A 23,217-nucleotide genomic window follows, 5' to 3' on the forward strand; every position below is an offset into this window, starting at 1 on the left:
ATAAGCAAGAAGATCATTAAAGAACAAATCATGCCGACTTAGCTCAGTGGTAGAGCGCGTGGCTTTTAACCACGTGGTCGTGGGTTCGATCCCCACAGGCGGCGATAATATAAAAATTTAATATAAAAATTTAATTTTTAATTTTTTGTATTCAACTCTATAAAAATTTAATTTTTAATTTTTTCTATAAAAATTTAATTTTTAATTTTTTGTATTCAACTCTATACTCCATTTGTTAGTGGGATAAACGGCGATTAAAAATTTAATTTTTAATTTTTTGTATTCAACTCTATACTCCATTTGTTAGTGGGATAAACGGCGATAATATAAATTTAATTTTTTGTATTCAACTCTATACTCCATTTGTTAGTGGGATAAAACTTGTCAATGAACCAATTATTTTGGAGGTTAACAAAAATTTTACTTCCAAAATTATTAACAAATTGATTATTAACAAATTGATTGTTGTAGATATATTGTTTCTTCAAATCAATATCATTGCTTCTATTTTTCTAATTTTTAGACATGTGAATGCATTTGTTAGCAATTTTGGTAAGACTTCATGATTATTTTGCTCAAACAATTATACTCAGACCTGTGGATGTACGAGTTATATTTTTACCAACTGGCTGGTGCTGGAGGATATCAACATTTTCGCTCCCTGACTTTTTATATCAGAGAAAATCCAAACTTGCACCCGCATCCAATCAAAGTAGGAATTCATGTTGTCTAGATAATTTCATTTTAAATTATTTTTGAATGTGTATCATCAAAATACATTTTAGCAGATGCATAAAAAAGATGGAAAAAGTTAGAACTAATTATAGTCTAAAATTAACATAATAGTTGCTTAAATAGTTATAAATAGTTGCTTCAACCTAATATTGATTTCAAGGAGCAGGGATTCATCCCTTAAATGATTTTCATTCTGATAAACAAACACAACAGTTTCTACTTTTTTAAAAAAAAATTAATCTCTAAATAATTGAATATCAAAATCCCTTTTTTATAATCCATAACAAGTAGTCCTTGATATGTTTGATATACAAAATCACAGTGATACTGTGATTTTATTGAAGTTCTGTCAAAATCACAGCGACGCTCTGATTCCGCGAATGTGGCAGATCACAAACCTGAAAAATCCAATGCAGCATGCTTGCGAACATAGAATAGAAGAAACTGAGAACATGTAGCAGAAATTGTTCTCTGCACAAACAATTATTTTTCCAGGTACTAAGAACATATAAATATCCCAATATACAGGGAAAAGGTAGGAGACATGTTCAAAACCAGTCAACTATCAAATATTTAATAAATAATATCCACAAAATAAGTTGACGGGACTGAAATGCACGAAAATGGTACAACACAGAATGTCTAAGCAACTAACTAGTTAGCTGTCCAGCATGGAGTTACAGCAGCGAGAAGAAGTAACTCACTTCCCTATGGTATTCAAGACCGGACTCTCTTATTGTTGCAAGCAGGACACTTGTACTGCTTGATGTGCTCAGCCCGGGCAGGAGTGATCTTCACACATTTTCCATGATACCACTTCTCACATATGTCGCAGCAGATCCAGAACTCATCTGATGCAGATACATAGCTTTCACCGCATGCAGCGCATTCCCCTTGATCCTCCTCTTCGTCGTCCACTCCCTCGTCATCTTCTTTTGCTGGCGGCTTTGAATACTTTGCCAGTTCAGATCCACGCTGCATGAGGAAACAATCGTGAGCAACACATATTTTGTAAGGAAATAACTACCGACGACTCCATTCAGCATTATTATAAGACATTTCCTACATCTATTCAAGCAAAATATATGAATCTACAATAGTGACAGAGCTAGTGTTGATGCATCACTCGAGTACAAAACAATGAATAATGCAATTATGTTACTAAAAAGCTAGAAGAAGAAATAAAAATGAAAATATACAAGGAAGAGAGAAGGTTGAAGAATTATTTACCGCTTTTGAGCCTGACTTTGACTTGTTGCTGTTGTGACTTGAGACAGATGGCTTTTCCTTAGTCTGCTTCTTAGCAGATCCGGTCACAACCTCAAATATTGTTGGCAGATCATTAATCAGAGTGAAAAGGCGTTTCCTACATGAAGAATTACAATGTATCACAGATCAGGATATAAATAGCACGTATACTTGATTCAAATGAACTAATTTTTGTTTTTCATTTTTGTAATCTTCTTGACATTCATAAACACACAAGTTCAGACCAATGCACTTGCACACACAAATTGTATTGCTAATAACATGTCATGTAGACCCATGCAAACAATGCTAAGCATCAAACATAGAGATGCGCATGGAAATTTTATTGCTAACAGATTGTCATGTAGATCCATGAAAACAATGCTAAGTGTCAAACAACCTATTTTGCATAAAGAGAGAAAAGCTTAGAATCTCAAATGAAAATTCTTGATAAGAGATCATTCCTCCCTGATGAGCATGAGTGATGTGACTGACAAGAAAGCAGTCATTGAACTGTTAAAAGAATTGTTCAACTGCAAAAAACATTTTCAAACTATTTTTCCATTTTGATATTGCATAACACAAAACTAAATGCAAACTATAGGCAGTAGATGGATCTTGTCAACATCATAAAAGTTTGTCATGACCGAAAATCTTCCTATGCATCATAAATAAGGAGAATAAAAGTTTGTCATGACCGAAAATCTTCCTATGCATCATAAATAAGGAGAATATGTTAAATATTGCATAGATACACATAGCTGAGAACAATCTCAGTCTTCCTCTCCACACTATTTCTTTTGACAATTTAAGCAAGGAAGTGGTTTATATTTTATGCTGATTTTAACTGACAAAGTAAACCAAATCAATATTGCCGCATAAGAAACATAAGTTCAGCAGTAAAAGAAAATGAGATGCATCCACATATGATCTCAATCAGAACAGAAAATGAACACTGAAAAGTGAAAGAATAAGTATATGTTTGTATATATGTGGTGTGTAAGTGTTGAACACATGTTTAGGCTCATGCTACAACTTGTAGCTTCAGGAAAAAACACGGCAAAAATGTTTTGGGACACAAGAAATATAACGATTAACGGAGACGCGGTTCCAAACATTCCATAACATAATAAAGGATTGGAGGAAAAGAATTATCATACCTGTCGGCTTTATCAAAGCCAAATCTTGCGCCGAAGTAGAAAGCAACAGAGAGAAGCCATGTATCACTGTGAACAGCAACTAAAGATAGCCAATCCTTTTCTTGCATCCCATCCCTAGCAAAGTTGATGCCCAATGCAGGTTCCGGAAGTTCAGGAGGAACTTCTTCAGCAGGTAAAGTGACTTCCCATAATTCGCCAGGATATCCATACAGAGAAAGATTCTCCTTTTCTGATGTAGAACATGTTAAACAAAACACATCAACAAATTTCATAATGTAGTATACATCGATTCATTTTTCTGCACTACTTGTAAATTACATAATTAAATAAATCAAACATATGAGAAAAAGAGAAAAGAAATAAGCACATATGTTTGATATAACACCAGGTAAAAGGTTTTCTAGTTTAGTTTCATAGCACTTGAGAATAGATGAAGGGTTAATTCAATTTTTTTTTTCTGGATTCGGGGTTGGGTTGTTACTGGATTTGGTGTATCGGTTTGAGATAGATAAGATCTCACAATCCTACGAAATCTACATGGATATTTATACTAGATTTGGGATCATTGCAGTGGTTCAAAAACACAGAATCATACAATTATACGTGTTAAATCACGATTTATACAGCGTTGAAATAAAATCATAGTATCATACATATCATGGCATTCAATAAAATACGATATTCACAAGCATACTCATTCCTTTTTAAACAATGTCAATCCAAAATCAAATACACATAGGGTTTATGAAATAATAGGATTTTGGATATTCATTAACATTAATTCAGTCAAAAACCATTTTTGAAAACATATACAATCCGAGCTGTTCTTAGGGTTTCACAATTCACATAGGGCAAATTTTCATTAGATTCAACTTCTTGCAAACGAAAAATAAACCCAAAACAGACACATATGCAGCATTAGTGCACTGCAGACAATAAGCCCAGATAAGTTCATCAAAACAATTCAATACAAACAGAATATAGAATATGGCAAAAATTGTAGGTCAGAACTCAGAAGAAGCATAACATTTTTCAATTCAGACTGATTTCAAAGTCTGTGAGAAAACTACTTATATAGATCAACAACGAGGAAAAACAAGTTTGTCCAAATGACAACATTGTCAAAACCAGATCGAACTGGCTGGTTCAACTGCGAACCAGATCAAACCAACCAGTTCATTTTTTAAAATTAAAATATTTTAAATTTAATAGTCATGTAATTTTTAACTGTGGTTAAACCGATTGAACTCACTGGTTCTATCTCCGGTCTGGATCTAACAACATTGACAGTGAAACATCATTACACACACAGCAAAAGGGCTGTTTTCAAAATATCTCAATTTCCCAATTCAAATCACAACGTTCATAAGTTCACATAATCACTTAATCAGCAAAATTATAAAAATAAAAATAAAAAAAAATAAAAAAATAGTAAAATTGAACTCACTCTATTAAATTTCATCTTTCTCAAAAAAAAAAAAAAAAAAAACTTTTTCATCATTCAAACCCAAATCCACAAACAATACAGTATATAAGTATACAAATTAACATCAATCTTAAAAATAAAATGAAAAACACATAAATTGAGACCGACAAACACAAAACAATCTTAAAACAAGAGTAAAAACCCTAACCAGGGTCACACTGCTGGTAAAAATCTTCAACATCTGCAATAACAACAAAAAAAAAAAAACAATTAAAAAAACAAAAATCAAAATTAAAAAAAAAAAAGAGAGAGAATTAAGCTTGAGAGAGAGAGAGAGAGAAACCAGTGGTGAGAGCTTTAATCAAGCCAGCTCTACGGCCCTTGAAGTCACGGAAGACAGCTTCAACAGTACGAGGGTCAAACGGAGTTCCATCACCAGCAAGTTCCATGACCCTTTTTCTCTCTCTTCAAAAAATGGGTATTCAAAAGAACGAAGTGAAAGAAAAATGGCAAGCGAGAGAGAGAGAGAGAGAGATTTGGATTTGCAGCAGCAGCTGAAGAAGAAGAAGAAGATGAAGATGAAAATGAGAGGGAAAGAAGACTGTAAAGCAAATTTATATAATAGGGTGTGGATAAATAGATGGATCTCATTAATTTTGCTAACTCTACTTAAAATAATATTTATTTTCTTTTCACTTTATTTTATTATAAAATTATTATTATTTTCTCTCTTTTATTATTTTAAAGTTAATAACAATAGATTGAAAAAACAATGGCACTTATACTTGTATTTATTCCCCGGAGTCAAAGAAGAAGATTTTTTTTTTTAACGAGATGGTTTAGTAATCCAGAGTTCGATTAAATTACAAGAATTCATTAACACTTGAGTGATGTTGGTGCAAGCGGTTGATGTGATGTGTAAGTATGTGTTTGATATACACTTTGCACGTTTAAACACATCTCTCAATGCAAATTTTAACGCAAAAGTCAAACTCTACATATTGTAGCTTATGTGCAAATGGCGTTTTTTTTCAATTCCAGTGCTACAACAAACACAAGTGTTTTGAATCTCAACGTAATGTGTTTCATTATTATTTATTTTTTTTAAGAAGGTATGTGTTTTATTCTTATTCATAATGAAAATCAACCTTTTTTTTGCAAGAAAAATCAACTATTGTTATTTCAAGAAATCTTTAATCATGATTTTTTATACCTTAAGGGTGTGTTTGGGAAGAGGGTTTAGGAGGGGAAGGGAGGGGAGGGCTTACATTCCTTTTTTAATTTAAAGACATTATAAAATGATTTTTAAAAAATTAAATTAACAACATGATAAATGATCATATAATACTTCAAAAACACTTAATTTATCTTAAAAAGACATTTTACATTGTTCGTAATTTAAAAAATTGAAGTGAGCCCTCCCGTCCCTTCCCCTCCTAAGCCCTCCTCCCAAACACACCCTAAATAAATCATGATTTTTTATGATAGTTCAATTTTACATAAAGACAATTTTTTATATTGTTTTAAAAGGAATTTATATTTACATATTTTTGGGGTTTTTTATATTAATTTTAAAATAAGTTAATGAGTGTTGTGTAAAATAATAGAAATTCAGCACAAATCAGATGCTTATGAAGAATATTCAACTGTGTCTATATTAACTGCTTTGGTAAGAGTGTATTGTTTCCTAAATCCAAGGAGGATATGGGTTCAGAGTTTATGACCATCAGACAAGTGATGACGTCTTTTAAGGAGGAGGTCCATGTGTTTATGATGTTCGCTTCTTTGAAGGTAGAGGGTGAGCCTAAAGTTATCAATCAGCTAGTGGTGTGTGAGTTTCCATATGTGTTTCCAGACGACATTAGTGATTTGCCACCGGAGAGAGAGGTCAAGTTTGCTTTTGACTTGGTACCTGAGACTAAGCATGTGTCGCTGGAACTGTACAGGATGTTGGCGACGAATATTGGGTAAGTTGAAGAAACATTTGGAGGAATTGCAAGAGAAGAAGTTCATCAGACCTAGTGTTTCACTATGGGAAGCACTAGTGTTACTTGTGTTTGAACAAAATTGGTTTGTACAATTCCTTTTAAGGTTTTGATGATAACAAAATATTGAAGAACAGTTGGATATATTAATATTTGTTCAAGAGTGCATGATCATAGAATATATTCATCAAAGTATTGAAAATGTATTAGAGCATCAGAAGCACAAGAGAAGCTTAAAAGACTTGTAAAAGATCTGAAGAAAGGAAAATCAGAAGTCAACATCTTTGATCAAAAGAAAATGACGCCTCTCATCAGACTTTGTGAGGATCATCAGACTTAGAAGACCCCATCAGACTTAGAAGACCCTTGGACTCAACAGATCCTTAGGGACCCAGAATCCACGTCAGATTTATCGTCTTCTATAGTTGTCTCCATCAAGGATTTGAGTACAATTTTGTCTTCTTCTGACCACGTGTAGAAACAAACAAAGAACTTCAAGGACAGAGAGAATGAACGGATACTTCCAGTTCCAGCAAAGGATTTTTGAATGACTATCCAACTGAATTATCCATATCAGGCAATGGCTCAACGTCCTGGATTTGAAGCTTCTCAATGACTCTTAATGCGCTAACTCTCAAATCCATGTCTATGAAAGGAGTTGAAGACTTGAAGAAGATTAATAAGACTCAGTTATTTTACTGTATCATTACTTTGTCAAAATCAAATAGCGCAAAAACACTTAGGAATTTCTTATCAACTTTTATATTTTAGAAATCCTAAAATCTTAAAAAGTTTGTTCAACACTCTTCAGTTTACACTACCCATTGTATATCAAGTGTAAGAACATATTTGATTACTTGTAAACAAATAGAAGTCTCTTGATTGTGAAGCTTGAGCATCAGAAGTCTCTTTCAGTTGTGATTGGGCAATAGAAGTCTCTTGAAGTTGTCCTTGAGCATTGGAAGTCTCTTGTCTGCATGCTTGAGCATTAGAAGTCTCTTGGAGTTGTCCTTGAGAATTGGAAGTCTCTTGCAGTTGTGCTTGAGCAATGGAAGTCTCTTGGTAGTGACCTTGAGCATTAGTAGTCTCTTGCAAGTGTGCTTGAGCATTTGGAGTCTCTTGGAAGAGTCCTTGAGCAATTCTAATCTGTGAGGTTATAGTGAAATCCCTTGGAAGTGCAAGAGGACTTGACTACTCCTATGTTGTGGGAGGAAACAGTATAAAATTCTCGTGCATGTTCTCTCTCCCTCTCTCATCTATGTATTCTCTTATTATCCGCTATATTCAGACTCTGTGCTAGACTCTGAACCCATCAGAGTCTGACCAGTGATAACATTTAGAAAAAGAACCAGAAAAAGCCAACACAATTCAACCCCCTTCTTGAGTTTTTCTCACCTTCAACTTGTTAAAAAGAAAGATGGTAGTATGAGGTTGTGTGTGGATTATCGTCAGTTGAATAAAATTACTATTAGAAATAAATATTCTTTACCTAGAATCGACGACCTGATGGATTAGTTGATTGGTGTTTGCGTGTTTAGTAAAATAGATTTGAGATCAAAATATCATCAGATTCAAGTGAAGTTGGAAGATGTGTCGAAGACTAGTTTCAGACCCCGATATGGATATTATGAATGTTGAGTGATGTCATTTGGTGTGTCCAATGCAGCAAGAGAGTTTATGGAATATATGAACAAGATTTTCCATCCGTATTTAGACAATTTGTCAGAGTGTTCATTGATGATATTTGGTATAGTCTAAGTCGGATGAGGAGCATCAGAACATTTGGAGATAGTGTTGCAGATTTTAAAAGAACGGAAGTTGTATGTTAAAATGTCCAAGTGTGAATTTTGGTTTAAAGAAGTGAGTTTCTTGGGCCATGTAATTTCTAGTAGTGGAATAACGTTTGATCCTTTTAAAGTAGACACAATGCTGCAATAGGAGGCTCCTAAGTCAGTTACAAAAATGAGAAAATTCTTAGGTTTGGAACAGTATTATATAAGGTTCATCATAGGATTTTCAAAGTTGGTGTTGCCTTTGACACAATTGGCTCGAAAGGGATAGTCGTATGTGTGGGATATGCAATGCAAAGATAGTTTTCAAGAGCTCAAGAAGAAGCTGACGTCGGCGCCAATTCTGATTTTGCCAAACCCAAGTGAGTTGTTTATAGTTAAATATGATACATCTAATAGAGGGTTGAGTGACGTGCTTATGCAGAACGGGCAGGTTGTAGCTTATGTTTCGAGACAACTGAAGATTCATGAGAGAAATTATCTGACACATGATTTAGAGTTAGCAGTTGTAGTGTTTGTACTTAATGTGTGGAGGCATTACTTGTATGGGTCGATGTTTGAGGTGTTCAGTGACCATAAGAGTCTGAGGTATCTTATTGTCAAAAGGAGTTGAATATAAGGCAGAGGAGATGGTTAGAGATTTTAAAGGATTATGATTTTGATTTGAGTTATCATCCAGGAAAGACAAATGTAGTAGCAGATGCCTTGAGCAGGAAGTCCTTGCACATGATGAAACTTATGGTCAAAGAGATGGAATTAATATAACAATTTAGAGACATTTGTTTGGTTTGTGAGGTGATGCCTGTAACACCCTATTTCTAATAAGCGGTAAAACGCGCGAATACATCAGACATATTCTAGAAATAGATGTTACGTCTTCGAATAAACCACAATTATACATGCATAAAGATCATGTTTACACAATATAGCAGCGGAACATACATATAATTCATAAAACATCTCCAAATATCAACATGATACAATTGTATCCTCCAAATCTCGAATAACAAAATATCTCAACAACTACGAAATACATAGTCAAAATAAAACAACATGCAAGAACTATCCTAGATCAGAGCCCTAATCTAGACACTTGCATGAAAAAGAGGAACTCTACTCCTCGGCATCATCAAACAAACAACTAAGCATCCTGCACTCCATCTACCTGTCCATACAGAAAGGTAGGTGGTAAACCACTGAGGGTTAGCATTACATCATCATAATCCACGAAAAACATATATCATGAACGTTGGAAATGAAAGAATATATTCAAGAATAACAGTCCATACATATATTCACAAGTATCCACATCACATGCATATTATTCTTTACCATCATTCCAAGTTCATCTCAACAAGTGTATCATACACATATCTCAAATTCACCTTGTCAAACAACAATTAACCCTCAATAATTCAATCCACAAATTACAGTTAGCAAATCAATCATCAAACACATTGCAATGCAATTCAATCCACCAACAGTTTATGCAATGATTCTAGACTCATCTAGATGCATGTGGTGCCAATCACCTCCAGGTCGTCACCTTCGATGCAACAAAAACATCGTACTCACCTCAATTGGATATAAAATCTGCTACCATCAGTCTTGGATATAAAATCCACCACCATCAGTCTTGGATATAAAATCCACCACCATCAGTTATGAATGCATGAACATATGACTCGACTCAATGCATATGTTCACACAAACAATAATCACCTCAACGTCACCAATACTTGTACACATGCAATCAACAACAATTCACCACCACTTAACATATGTACAATCACCAACCACATCCATAATTCAAGCAACATATAGTTGTCACATATATACACCACCAACAATCAACATTTAACATGTTCAACAAATAACATAACATAAACATGTTCATCACCATTCAATTAGTATATATGCATCGACAACAATTCACCACCACTTGACATATATACAATCACCAACAACATCCACAATTCAATCAACATATAGTTGTCACATATATATACATCATCAATCATCTCCACATAAATCAACATATAGTTGCCACATTTCCACATAATTCCTTACAATCCAAATAAAGGAACAAATACAACATATGATCACAAACATCATATTCATCACTCAACAACCATTCATACATCATCTCATAATCATATTAATCTATTCATAAAGGGTTCATAAGTAATTGGCTCTCAAAAATCATTTTTAGTCAAGTTCGTCTCTCAAAATCACAACATTAAATTAATTGAACACTTAAGTCAAAACCAAGTAAACAAGCTCAATTGCCTATGCCTTGTATTCTCACAACCCACATGTGTGTGCAGTAGAGGTTACATAAGCATTTCATCGGCCAAATACGACGAATTCATAAAAATCACAAAGTTCGTCTCAATTATCATTTTTCAAAGAATTTCCCAATTTCTAAGTAAAAACAAGTAGGTTCACTACATCACAGTTTAGCCACCTTAGTTTCACTCTTAAAAATCAAGTTTCAAAGATTAAAAACATTCCACAAGGATTAGGTCGACTTAGAACTAGTTATACGGGATTTTTGTAAAATTTCACCAAGACCACCTTGGAGTATTTTCATCATAACTCAAAAACCAAATATCATTTTCAAGTCAAACCAAAGCCTCTGGAAAGCTAACAAAATTATCTACAACTTTCATGTTTACACCGAAAACCAATTCAAAACAGAAACGTGCGAAAAAGACACAAGAACGCGAAAAAGGGAGTTCTGTCCTGTGCAACTCGCAACTGCGAGTGATTTACTTGCAACTGCGAATTATGACAGTCCAGTCTCGGGAAAAACCTCATTTTCACCCCAAAACTCCAATTTTGACTTCCCAAAGCTCAAATTTGATCCCAAAGTTTGTTTAAACATTTCTAAACTTGAAAAGACACACAAATGCATATCAAATTTGTCCCAAAACATTCTCTAAACAAAAATCATCATTTGACCCATTTTCCATCAAACTTCAAAAACAACACAAGTTCATAGCAAACTTCATCAATTATGATTACCCAATGTTTTAATCATCAACAACAACACCTCTCAACAACAACAACAACAACTAAACATCATGAATTCATCAACAATTCATCACAACAACACTTCATATTATAATTTTTGGACAAAAATGCAAAGCACACATATAACCACAACTTAAGCATGTAATTTCATCATCAACAACTCAATTACCATTTAATCCACATACCCAAACATTGCATCAAAACATGTACACGAATTTACAAGCAATTAGGCTCAATTCAACAATTTCACAAAATGGTTAAAAAGAAAAAGATGTGAATTATGGTTGAAATCTAACCCTCTTACCTCTAACACCAAGATTTTCTAACCCAAGCTTCAATTTAGCTCCTAGATGATGAATCCCCTCTTTGCCTTCTAACCCTTGTTGTTGTTCTTCTCTCTAGCATCTATCTCTTCTCTTCTCAAATGAAATGAAATGAATAATGTTGTAAAACCTAATTTCACCAACAACTAGAGTTTATATATATGCTCTACTCAATTGGGCTTATCTCTCAAACCTTAATGGGCCTAACCCATTTCTATTCTAACACCCAAAATTCTCACTTAACGGTAAATTATAACACTAACGGTCACTTAATGGTAATTAAAATAATTACTACACCCTCTCTAGTAACTTGGTAAAATAATACTCTTACTAAGCACTAAAATATCCTCCAACAAAATTACAAAATTACCCCTGCTCTCAAAATGACCAAAATGCCCCTAAGTCCAAAATGACTAAAATACCCTTCTACACCGAATTCTACTCTTCCCAACCAAAAATACACACAGAGGCAAATAATCACATATAAACACATATAACACATAAATAAATAATAAAATAAAACTAGCGAAAATCGGGCTGTTACAATGCCTGGTAGTGTGAAGTTGGGTATGCTGAAGCTGACAACTCAGATGTTAGAAGAGATTAAATAAGGACAGAAAACCGATTTGGAGTTAGTTGATCGCTTAACGTTGATAAACAAAGGAAAAGAAGTAGATTTCAGAATAGACAAGAATGGAATTATGAGATTTTGGGATAAAGTTTGTGTGCCATATATGCTGGAACTAAAGCAGAGCATTTTAGAGGAAGGTCACATGAGTAGTTTGAGTATACACCCCAGAGCCACTAAGATATATCAAGATCTTAATAAGATGTTTTGGTGGACAGGTATGAAGAAAGATGTAGATGCGTTTGTGTATGCTTGTTTAGTATGCGAAAAGTCAAAAATAGAACATCAGAAGACATCTGAATTGATGCAACCTTTGAGTATTCCGGAGTGGAAGTGGGACAATATTTCTATAGACTTTGTTGTGAGTTTGCCAAAGACCACGAAGGGGAGTGATTCCATTTGGGTGATTGTAGATGGTTGACTAAATCGACCCATTTGATACCCATTAGAATAAATTATCCATTGCAGAAGTTAGCTGAAATTTACATTGAGAAGATAGTTAAGTTGCATGGTGTTCCTTTGAGTATTGTTTCGGATAGAGATTCGAGATTCACATCAATATTTTGGGAAATTTTGCAAGGGGCTTTGGGAATTAAACTGAGGTTGAGTTCTGCTTATCACCCTCAAACTGATAGTTAGACTGTTCAGTCATTAGAAGATTTGTTGAGAGCATGTATACAAGATAAAGGAGGGAGTTGGATACTAACTTTCCATTGCTTGAATTTACTTATAGCAACAGTTTTCACTCTAATATTGGAATGACACCTTTCAAAGCATTGTATGGTATGAGATGTCAAACGCCTTTGTATTGGTATGAATCTGGTGAGCGTGTGTTACTTGGACCAGAGATTGTTCAGTAGACTACTGAGAAGGTTAAGATGATTTAGGAGACGATGAAAGTATCGCAGAGCAGGCAGGAGAGTTATCATGATAAGCGGAGAAAGTCATTGAAATTTCAAGAAGGGGGTCATGTGTTTCAGATAGTGACTCCGTTGATGGGTGTTGGTCGTGATTTGAAGTCTAATAAACTTACACCATGTTTCATAGGTCCATATAAAATTATCATGAGAGTAGGAGAAGTGGCCTACCAAGTTGCTTTACCGTCGTCTCTCTCGAACCTTCATAGTGTATTTCATATGACACAACTTCGAAAGCATGTTCCTGATCCATCTCACATAATTCAAATGGATGAAGTGCAAGTGAGGGACAACTTGACTGTTGAGGCTTTACCTTCAAGGATTGAAGACCGAGAAGTAAATAATTGGATAGGCAAAGAGATTACATTAGTGAAAATGACATGGGGATGATTTGCTGGAGGAAGCGTAACATGGGAGCTGGAGAGTCAAATAAGAGAATCTTATATGAGGTTATTTTATTCAGGTAATTTTTGAATACGAAAATTCTTTAAGTGGGGGAGAGTTTTAACACCCAAAATTTCTATTTAATTAGTTTTGTGAGATTAAATTGGTGGAGTCTTAATTATTGTTCCGATGATAATGCATTTTGCTTGAGTATTATATTATTTACGAGAAAATAGAGTTGATGATTATTGACGTGATGTGAGGGTTAATATGATGAGGAGAAGAATTAAATTAAATAATAAAGAGGTGGGAGGTTTGAGATTGAAGTAGTAAATAAGTGAGGGACGAGGAAGAAAAACTGTGGTAAGTGGAGGAGAGAGAAATAATAATAAGTGAATGGCTCAAATCCCCTAGTATAAATAGAAAGTTAGAAATCAGAATGAACACTCTTGCTGAATGTAGAAACCGGAGAAAAGCAGAGAGGATAAGAAGAAAACCCTAGCTGAAGAGAAGAGAGCCAAAACAGTGTTTCCAGAGAATTCAAGGTAAGGGGGAAATCCTTTCATCTTAGGGTGTCTTTGTTGTAATAGTAGGGTTGTTTAATCTTATGAATTTAAGTGTTGTTATGATGAAAATTATGGTGAAAGAATGATGATGAACATATGTGATGAGGGTTAATGTTGTTTGTTGAAATATTAGGATTGAAGAAACCAAAACTAGGGTAAATGAATTGGAAATTTAAGCATGGAAACGTGTGTAATTGGGTAGGTTAAGAAGAAATTAGTGTTTGAATGATAGGGTAACCTTAGGGTGATAATTAAGGACGAGTTTGGTGAGTTTAGGGTCGAAAATGGAGTCGGAGAAGGTTCCCCAAGGCGAAATCGCAGTAGAACTGCGATTTTCTGTCACAGACAAAAGCGCACAGTCGTGCCACCTAGGTGCACGGCCCATGAGTGACTTGTTGTCCCCGTGCTTTTGTTTTGCGTTTTAGGGAGCGCATGATCATGCCCCCAAAGAGCACGCACGCGCACCCTTCTCAAGCTTAGAAAACCCAACTTTTTCTCCCCATTTAAGTTCCTAAAGTGAGGGATAGGGTCCTAAACCTATGTACCTAATTGAGGGGATGCATTTAGGTGTCTTTAGAAGTAAAGTTCTTAAAAATATGGCGAGTGAAATGTGAGTTAAGGAAGCCTAAGGTGAAGTCAAGAGGGGTATAGAGGGATGGTTCAAGAATAAATAACAATGCCAAGAGTAATTCCTTAGGGTAATGAAGAGTTTAACATTATAAATATATTAGAAGGATGTAAACTAGGTAAATCAAGAATACGGTGATAGCAGCTTACAATAAAATGATGATGTCAAAGAAGATTAAATAAATGAACATAGGGACTTAAAACACAATGAACTAGACGTAGAAATAGAAGGCACTATAAGAAAAGGTAATGGCGGGATAGAAACCTTAAACTGAGACGAAGAATAGGGTATGCGGTTAGAGTAAAACGTGTAGTAAATGAGAGAAAACTAACGTTGAGTGTGAGTTCTAAACGTGATGATAAATAACGAACAAATGAAATATATATATATATATATATATATATATATATATATATATATATATATATAAAACTATATGATGTTGATTAATGATGAGATAATGATTATTGTATGACGAAGATGAATGATGTGACAAAATGACGCTTATGAATGACGAATAATGACGATGATGTATCTTGTTTACAATGACGAGTAAATGATGAAATGAATTATGTTGTATGTGTGATATATTGATGATGTGATAATATGTGGTATTTAGTGAGTCTTTCTTCATGCATCATATCATATTTAAGAAAATGACGAATGACGATTGTATGTTTAGTAACACAACTCTGATATACAATAAAATGACGAGTAGAAACCGGTACCGGTATGCATATAGATGATAGGAGTACATTTGCATATAAGTGGTGATATTTGATTCTTTGTGTATGTGATCATGTAAAGAGTCTGTAAATGATTGACGTATGACTTGATGAGAAATTATGAAGATGCTTGTAAAGCCTAACTATTGACGTTAATTCTGTTTATGCATTATTCATATGTTCCAATTATATGTTATGAAGTATATTCTCACCACTTTCTTGTTATTTTATTTAGGGAAATTATTTTGTCGAACACGTGCTCTGATCTTGTTATTTTATTTAGGGAAATTAATTTATGTTATGAAGTTTAAAGTTTTAGAAGTTTGTTTATTTTAGCTTGATGCGAGGATTCAAATTGTTTTATTGTTTGACTTGAAATACTCCGTTGCTGAATTTATGATTATTACTTGATGAAATGAAGAACTGTCGAGCATGTGCGACACCTTATCTTTAAATATATTCTTTTTATTTAATAAATCAAAGACGATATTTTAGGGTGTTACACTTTACCATAAATCTATCTATAAGTGTATGCTCTTCTGTGTTATTCTAGGCTGCTATAAGATTTAGATTTCATTCAATCTCACCACTTGTGGAACCCTAAAAAAAATAAACCTTAACAATATACTTCCTCCGGTCCTATTTACAAGAGAAAGTTGACTTTTTACATACATTGAATAATGTATGTATCTAGTCAAGAATCTAAACCAAATACATAAATTATTTTATGTATCTAAAAAGTAAATTGTTTCTTGTAAATAGGACCGGAGGGAGTATAATGGCAAGCAAATTTGTGTTAATGAAATTATTGAGAATATACACTTGCATAGACTAGGTCAATAGAATTTGATTTGGAACATAAAATCTCCATCCAAAATTAAGAATCTTGTTTCGCGCATGTGTTGTGATTGTTTTCCTACTTGAGTATGACTTAGTAACAGTGGTATAAATTTCCTAACAAATTATGGAAAAAGTGGAAATAATTTTGAGGAGATCATTCATGCTCTTTTGGGATGCCTGAATACCATCCAAGTCCGGTGCACAATGAACCTATGGGATAAGATTGATACGATACTTCTTCAGAACTATAATATGGTTGACGTAATTTTTACTTTGTTACATCAGCCTGATCCGTCTCAGAGTGATGGAGTATAATTTAAGGAGGTGGGAGTATTTTTGGTCAAAAAAGAGAGAAGTATTAATTGCAACACTTATTGATAAGTGAGAGAATAGTTTGTCAATCCATAGTCAATAAAACATTTAATGAAAGGGGGGAGTAAATTTTTCACTATTACAAAGTCAATAGAACATTGATTACATTTAATGAAAGCATTCACTTCACATTGCTATTAATTTCATTATTTTATTTTGATAGAAAAAGTTAAGGGTGAGAGGATGGTGTTTGGTCTAAGACATGAAATACTTTAGGATTTAAATAACACTTATTAGTATATCCGTTTTTTGTTAATAAAGTCGATCTTTCTCTTTGGTAAAAAATAAAGTTGATATTTATCATGATAAAAATATTTTTTTAATATATTTTATTTTAATTATTATATTTTCAAGTCAAATTTGAATTAAAATTAGTTTATATTTTTTGGTCATGAAATAACTCTCCCGTTCTCAAATAAATGAACTCTAATAGTTGTTTCAATTATGTTTAATTTTTATTTATTTTTTGACAAGAACTATGATTATTATGTTAAAATTAATACAAAACTTGATTTTATTGATTAAATTTAATTAGATAAAAAAAGAACAGAATTGAAAACAAAATAATTTTTAAATGAAAAGCAAAAGTGGAATTAGACCAAAAGATCAAATTCCTTATGAATTCATATGGTATGTATTTTAAAGATCTAGAGCTAGAGTAGACTTCTCTTGTCTCCTGAGCTTAACTCAGTTGTTAAATACATGAGGTTCGAACTACAGACACTTTACTCAATCACTTTAATAGCTGAATTTATATCTACTAGACTCTTGACGAAAAAACGTATATAAAATAAAATACAATTCATCATTAGGAAAAAAATACCATTCATACCTCCACTTAGCACTGTTTATTTTCAAAGTTCAACACATCATTAAATGTTACTTTACCTCTACTCCCTCCGCTCACTATTATAAGCAAAAATCAATTTTTTAGGTTCATTCATTAAATGACGTATTTAGTCTATATTATTGACCAAATACATCATTTAATGAATGAACCTAAAAAGTTGATTTTTGCTTATAATAGTGACCGGAGGGAGTATTATCCTTAGATATTTATTTAAGAGAGAGAAATATATGAAATGAGATCTTAAATGATTAAGGTTATTGTAGGAAAAAGATAAATTATTGAATCAAAAGTAATAAAATTATTTGTTGTTCTGATTTGTGTAAAAGGTTAAAATGTGACAATTAAAAAGGAATAACAGAAGGAGTATTTTTTAGTCAAGTAATTTAGTAACTAGAAATCATCTTTAACACAATAATTGATTTTTATATTATATTAAACTAGCAGAAAGACGGACACTCAAGTGTTCATATTTTTCATCTTTTTATTGCGCTAACACATGTAGATTATCATCGATATTTTATTGTAATTTTGCGTGTAAATTACAAACGATGTTTTATATAGTTTTTTTATATTGATTAAAATTATAAGTATAGATATTTGTGACTTTCAATTGTAAAAAACTCAACAAACCATATTTATCTTTTTCAATGACAACAATAATATAACGTTATAATAGAAAAAATTGTTTAACGATATAATTGGAATAACCAAAAAGTCAGTCCAAGATCCCCTATACTCTTTAATATAGTATAGATTACCATTGAAAAAAATGATATATAAATTTAGGAAGTTTCTACATTACATTGACAAATGAAAGTATTTTGATACATTTTAATTTTATATCATAAATTAATAATTATTTTTATGATTTAATGAACAATTATTGTTGACTTTTTATTTTAGAAAAAAAATCATATCATAAGAAAAAACAATATTTGACTGTTTGTAAACATTATTCTAATTTCATTATACTTTATGGTAAAAAATATTTAATATTTATTATTATGAGTAATAGAGAATAAAAAGAATATAATTTAATTTCACAAATAATTTAGTCATTATAATTTTTTAAATAATAGTATTTTTTTTGAAAAAAACCATTTAACAATTTAAAGACCAAACATATCAATCAAATCGCTAAATATATAATAAAAATCGCCAAACAATTTAAATATATTTCTTCAAAAAAAAAAAATCGCTAAATATATAATAAAAATTCTCATAAAGTCTAATATATTTTGTGTATAAATACGAAAGGTTCGGGGAGAGAGACAATCACACTTGCAAAACCAAATACATATATCTTTGTTTGCTTAGAGAAGTTTGTGCAAAAAGAATGAGGTCGTTTTTGATAGCAGCAATCTTGGTTCTCATGTTACCAAAATCACCAAATGCAATTGGTGATCCTGAACATCATCATGAAGATGATGAAGCTTGGGATGACTATGAGATTAATATGAATAACGTTGTTTATGTTGAAGACAACGCTGATGATGGCAACACTGATGACAAAGACAGCCATGACGAGTACGAGGCTGATGGGGACATCGATGAGGCAGATGATGGTGGTCATGACGAAGACGACAAAGATCGTCGATTAATCTCAAATCTTTTACAAAAAAAGAGATTAATTCCAAACGGAATCTACGACATTGAAGAAATGCATGCTGATTATCGAGAATTGGTGGATCCAAAGAACATTTTTAACTTTGATGGTCATGATTATTATCATGTTAAAGATGAAGATGATACTTATGATGAAGCTGAGGAGGTTGATGATGGCAAAGAGGAGAAGGACGACGATGATAAGGGACAGTCTTGAAATTCTTTTTTGTTAAAAATTATGAGAGTAAATATTATTAATAATAAAACTTTATCTCAACTTCTCTTTTTGCTATGTTTTTTTTCTTCAGTCATCATATATAATATAATAAGAATTATCCAACTGTGTTTGGTAACGAGGAAAAACTAGCTTATAGCTTCTTGAATTAGCTTATAAGCTTGTTGGATCAAAACATGACGTGTTTGGTAACAAGCTTTTCTCTCGAGCTTATAGCTTCTTTTGAGAAGCTATTTCAAGTAGCTTTTTAGCTTAGCTTGTAGCTTTTTATATTTTCTTCCAATTTTAACCTTCTTAATTTTATTTAATTATTTTTTAATAAAAAAACCACCCATGTTCATATGCAATGTAACTACCCACTTTTTATATCCTTAAAAAAAAAAAAAACTATCCACTTTTTATATTTTGGGCAACCAGCCCCTTGCATGGATACCACTCATGTTGTAGTTTTTTTTTTTTTTTTTTTTTATATTTTCTTTGTTCACATTTTTTTTACGTTGCTTTTAATTTATATAATATAATATATAATTTTAAATAAAACCTACAATAAATAGTGAAGCAATTTTAGTTAAATAAAAAATATTAATTGAATTCATAAAACACATTTATCATTTTGGAGATGAAATTAATTTGATTTGAATTTAAATATTTAAAAAGAAATGAAAAAGTAAAAAAATTATATATAATTTATTAAAAAAATAAACAAACATGTCCTTTATGTCATTTTATATTAATCAGTCACTTCAACAGCTAATTTTACCAAACACATTATTTTTAATAAGCGAGCTTTTCAGTTATAAGCTATCAGCTATCAGCTAGCTTATAGCTTATTTTTACCAAACAGAGCCCCAATATCATGTTTTCCAAATTTGTAGCTTCGATCCTTCAAGAAAAATGCTTGCAGCAAATTATTTGTTATTTAAATATTAGTTTACTATTTACTTATAATTGCTTATTTATAAGATAATAAGGGGTAAAATATTTTTTTTGCCCAAATATGAAGGGTGAGATAAATGAGTACAACTAAAAACCATGAAAGCAGTATGTTTTGAACTTTCATTCAGACATGTTTGATCAAATTTCATGTTAACTGTTAAAATTAACCTTATTTTTTCCGATGAAAAACTCTCTAATGCTTGGGAAACCTATCTTTTATTTGAAAACGCTCTGCTAGGGTTTTCCACTAGCTTGAGTGCCGCGCCAACTTTCTCAATTCAGATTCACACAATTGATTATTATGCTTCCTATTCTTAATAGTTGATTGATTCCAATTTATTTGGGGAATTGGTGCATGCTTTGGATGCTACCGATTGTGAAATTGTTTCTGCCTTGTACACTTGGTTTTTTACGTGGGTTTTGCTTCAAAGCATCAGGTTTGGATTTATTTGCTCGGTGAATTAATTGAATTGCTATCCTTTCCGTGACCTCATCAATTGTTGGATTGAAGGGTCCACACAGGTCAGACTTTCCATGGCTTTTGCTTGGCTGTCAGAGCTTTTAGTTCACAAGGTGGTTCCTTCCTCGTCAGCACAGATTTCTCCACCAAAGGTCATCTCCTTTGTGCAGGCGGTCAAGGCTTCACATGTAACCTCCGCTGAACCGCTTCCCATCCCTTCCGTTCGTTGGGACACTCTGTCAATTAAGATTACACATGAGGCATATGTCCGAGGGTTAGAAGCTTGTAAGTATAATCTTCGGGGCAGACTTGTATTGAATAAGGGGGATAAGCCATATACCTCCAAGGACATTGCTGCAAAGTTGCAGAAGCTGTGGAAAACAGCAGGACAATGGCGTATGATTTCACTTGGACGTAGTTACTATGACTTTGTTTGCGAGTTTGGAGGGGAAGGGAGGGGAAGTCTTGGTTTAAAAGGAATGAGTAAGTGGAAGAAATAGAGGAAAATGGGAGAGGAGGGCTTTGGGGGTTAACTTTTCTTCATGATACAAAACCCTCCTCATTTGGAGGAACTAAAAAATTGTATTGGAGGAGGGTTTTAGGGGGTTTTGGAGGGTTAATAAGAATTTTTCAAATTTAATCTATGTTGTTATAATATTTTTAAAATTAAAAATAAAGTAATCATATGCATTAAATTATCATTCTCTAAAAAACTAATCTTTTAAAATTTTTGAAAGATTTCTCTATTTTTCCTCATATTTTGCACCCCTCAAAGCCTTTCCTTTCCTTCCCCTCCAAACTCCCAAACAAAGCCTAAGAGTTTTCTTTTGCAACTTATGTCGACTGGAGAGCAATTTGGGCTTTAGGTACAGTCAGTTTGAAGTCGGGGGTGATACGTCTATTCGAATGGACGAAGGATTTTAATGCACATACTCAACGGCAGACGCATGTTCAGGTATGGATACGATTGTGGGAACTGCCACATGAATATTGGATGGAGAGAACCTTGAATGTAATAGCAGGGGCTATCGGGACTCCTTTGCTAATTGATAATGGTACGAAGAACAAACTGTTTGGTCATTATGCAAGGCTTTTGGTGGACTTGGACCTTTCCCGCAACATATTTTATGAAAGTATGCTGGAACGGGAAGGTTATGCATTTACGGGGGCGGGGGGTTACCTGACTTTTGCACACATTGCAAAAGTATTGGACATAATGTAACATCCTTCCGGTGGTTACACCTGAAAAAACAGACAAACAAGAGAAGGTTCCGCGAGTGGACAAAGGGAAAAAATTGAACACTTTCAGAAGCAGTCCTCACAAGGATGGCAATCGAAGGATAATCCTTCCGGTATTGGCTCCTCCAAAGCTTTTGAGGCTCCGACACAGGTTGTTCCTCCTCATCACCAGAAGGAGGTGCACACAGTTTCCATAGTTAGCCATGGGACTGACTCTGCAGAAGGGCAAACAGAGAGGGAGAACATTGATGTACATGTTACTCATAATGAGCAGTCAGCATACCATATTGATGTGTAGGTAGAAAGTCATATTTCTGTTATTTCTCTTGATACATCACATATAGAAAAGTCTCATACTTAGTTTCACATGCCATTGCACAACATCACCGATGATATAGTTAGGCACCAGTCACAGTCACCATTGAATAGCACGGTTTTAGGGCAGATTGCAAGTGAGTAGGTGGTTGAACTGAAGAAGCCGGTTCTCACTTTGGCTACATATATTGTGCCGGAAGTTCAGAATATTACCGTTGATCCTGATGTAGCTGCACATAAGCCGCAACTTCAGAATGAACTTGATCTTGTTAGCGAATGTCTTATTCAAGGTAAGGATGCTGATGTCCCATTTACGCCTTATCTGACGAAGAAGCAGAGGAAACATCTAAGTAAATTCTACAACACTCGTTCCAAGGGTCAACCCAAGGGCAGTTAAGCAACATTCTTCTGGAGGCATTTTTCTTTGCTTTTCTTATTTTTTTTATTTCGTTTTTCTTGCTTTTTGAGGGTTTTAAATTGGTCCCCCTCTTGTACATATATTTTCCCTTTTTTTAATATATTTTATGAATAGAAAGCATAAGATAGGGGTATCTGTCTTTCAAAGTCACCTTGATACCTCACCAATCTCTTGACCTATAAAAAAAACTTATCTACTATTATAACTTTTGGAGAACTAATAAAAAGCGTTTATGACATTTCTTGTAAGCTTTTTCTGGCTTATCTCCATTAGTTATCCAAGATAACTAATGAAATTGGTACCATAAACAAAAATAATTTTACTTTATATATTTAATTTTTCCTATAGAAATTAACTATATATCATGTTGTAAATGATATCATTATGTGGATGTAC

The 23,217-nt window shown here is 33.2% G+C and overlaps 3 protein-coding genes and 1 non-coding gene across 4 annotated transcripts; 3 read left to right on the forward strand and 1 right to left on the reverse strand.

The window, feature by feature from the left end:
* The first annotated feature begins 32 nt into the window (after nt 1–32).
* Nucleotides 33–104, forward strand: TRNAK-UUU (transfer RNA lysine (anticodon UUU)). Its single transcript has one exon. It is a non-coding gene; the product is annotated as a tRNA-Lys (tRNA).
* Nucleotides 105–1,170: 1,066 nt separating this feature from the next.
* LOC146945962 (PHD finger protein ALFIN-LIKE 4-like) lies at nt 1,171–5,174 on the reverse strand. Its single transcript, XM_085744217.1, has 5 exons — nt 4,913–5,174; nt 4,778–4,810; nt 3,144–3,372; nt 1,966–2,101; nt 1,171–1,710 (listed from the first exon to the last, which is right to left on the reverse strand). Exons 1-5 carry the CDS (start codon nt 5,016–5,018, stop codon nt 1,453–1,455), a joined length of 762 nt encoding a protein of 253 aa, XP_085600343.1. The 5' UTR covers nt 5,019–5,174; the 3' UTR covers nt 1,171–1,452.
* Nucleotides 5,175–13,224: 8,050 nt separating this feature from the next.
* LOC146945963 (uncharacterized) lies at nt 13,225–13,638 on the forward strand. The gene has a single exon (XM_085748128.1). It carries the CDS (start codon nt 13,225–13,227, stop codon nt 13,636–13,638), a length of 414 nt encoding a protein of 137 aa, XP_085604254.1.
* Nucleotides 13,639–21,843: 8,205 nt separating this feature from the next.
* Nucleotides 21,844–22,800, forward strand: LOC146945964 (uncharacterized). The gene is made up of 3 exons (XM_085748129.1): nt 21,844–22,053; nt 22,159–22,338; nt 22,549–22,800. The coding sequence occupies exons 1-3, from the start codon at nt 21,844–21,846 to the stop codon at nt 22,798–22,800; spliced, it is 642 nt and encodes a 213-aa protein (XP_085604255.1).
* Nucleotides 22,801–23,217: the final 417 nt, after the last annotated feature.

This window comes from Medicago sativa, chromosome 2 (assembly GCF_051527215.1).
Source record: "Medicago sativa cultivar Bolivia chromosome 2, Bolivia_mono, whole genome shotgun sequence".
NCBI classification, from domain to species: domain Eukaryota; kingdom Viridiplantae; phylum Streptophyta; class Magnoliopsida; order Fabales; family Fabaceae; genus Medicago; species Medicago sativa.

Excerpts from the sequence above, each read along its gene's own strand:
- LOC146945962 (XM_085744217.1), bottom strand. The coding sequence starts at position 5,018 with ATGGAACTTGCTGGTGATGGAACTCCGTTTGACCCTCGTACTGTTGAA. Across the intron at positions 4,811-4,912 it reads GATTAAAGCTCTCACCACTG|ATGTTGAAGATTTTTACCAG; the intron begins GTTTCTCTCTCT and ends TTGTTATTGCAG. Across the intron at positions 1,711-1,965 it reads CAAAGTCAGGCTCAAAAGCG|CGTGGATCTGAACTGGCAAA; the intron begins GTAAATAATTCT and ends TTCCTCATGCAG.
- LOC146945963 (XM_085748128.1), top strand. The coding sequence starts at position 13,225 with ATGAAAGTATCGCAGAGCAGGCAGGAGAGTTATCATGATAAGCGGAGA.
- LOC146945964 (XM_085748129.1), top strand. The coding sequence starts at position 21,844 with ATGGAGAGAACCTTGAATGTAATAGCAGGGGCTATCGGGACTCCTTTG. Across the intron at positions 22,054-22,158 it reads CTTTTGCACACATTGCAAAA|AAGCAGTCCTCACAAGGATG; the intron begins GTATTGGACATA and ends GAACACTTTCAG. Across the intron at positions 22,339-22,548 it reads CAGAGAGGGAGAACATTGAT|GTGGTTGAACTGAAGAAGCC; the intron begins GTACATGTTACT and ends GCAAGTGAGTAG.